Source organism: Phalaenopsis equestris, unplaced genomic scaffold (genome assembly GCF_001263595.1).
Source record: "Phalaenopsis equestris unplaced genomic scaffold, ASM126359v1 Scaffold191430, whole genome shotgun sequence".
Classification (NCBI taxonomy): Eukaryota; Viridiplantae; Streptophyta; class Magnoliopsida; order Asparagales; family Orchidaceae; genus Phalaenopsis; species Phalaenopsis equestris.
This window is the reverse complement of record NW_018211379.1, coordinates 1-892: the sequence shown is the minus strand read 5'-3', so window position 1 is coordinate 892 and position 892 is coordinate 1. Positions and strand designations below refer to the sequence as shown.

At 35.8% G+C, this 892-nt stretch overlaps 1 protein-coding gene across 1 annotated transcript; it reads right to left on the bottom strand.

The window, feature by feature from the left end:
- Positions 1 to 174: 174 nt before the first annotated feature.
- LOC110034615 (la protein 1-like) lies at positions 175 to 868 on the bottom strand. Its single transcript, XM_020738865.1, has 3 exons — positions 722 to 868; positions 474 to 552; positions 175 to 313 (listed from the first exon to the last, which is right to left on the bottom strand). The coding sequence occupies exons 1-3, from the start codon at positions 855 to 857 to the stop codon at positions 211 to 213; spliced, it is 318 nt and encodes a 105-aa protein (XP_020594524.1). The 5' UTR covers positions 858 to 868; the 3' UTR covers positions 175 to 210.
- Positions 869 to 892: the final 24 nt, after the last annotated feature.

Below are 892 nucleotides of genomic sequence, written 5' to 3'. Positions count from 1 at the left end.
GCAAAAGCCAACAAACAAAATAACTAAGCAGGCGATCTCCATGAAACCTGATAATTATGCATTATCTTTAGCTACAAAAAAACTCATTATATAGATCAACAACATCACCAAACTAAACGGACTTAGAAGATAACAAGCTCACTGAACCGCATTAACAACAAGACATGGTTTAAAAAACATTTAGCCACAAAAGAAAAGACCACTCATCAATCATCCAGACACTTTCTGCGCTTTATTTGGCCGTCCCCCGGACGAATACTCATGGCTGGATCGCTTTCCGACAAACTGTCTTCCACCTCTATTATGTTTCCCCCTGCAATTATCAAATCCAAATATCTCAATAAAAAACTCCAACCTCTCAAAAAAATTAAGGCTTTGTAAGCATCATTACATAATGTAATTAGTAGTAAAACCAAAACAGATATGTTCATTCAAAGAAAACTAATAAGCCCAAAGAATGGAAGAGTGATTACCTTCCTCTATAGCTCCTATTTTCCCTGTGTTTATCCTTATTTCCACGAAGTAAGCTCCAGTAGTCTCTCTCAGCTTCACCTGAGAAAGAATTTGTGAAAAAAAAATCACAGAAAATATCTTACATAAGCATTCACAATTAACATGAAAATATGAGTAAAAAAAATAAATTTCATATTATTTAGAATTTGAATAAAACATGTAAGCATCTTAATAATAATCACAAAGAGCTGAGATTTATAAGTGATACCAGTTAGCGCCTCTAAGGTAGCAATGTACTTTTTCTTCACCACCAAGCCGCCTTCTTCAGCAAGCACCGACTTTGCACGAGCTTTGACTGCCGCATCCGGTTCCTCAAAACGGATGAATCCAGACTCTTCCCCCATTCTGTAGTCAACATACTGCATAAAAAAGAAAAAAA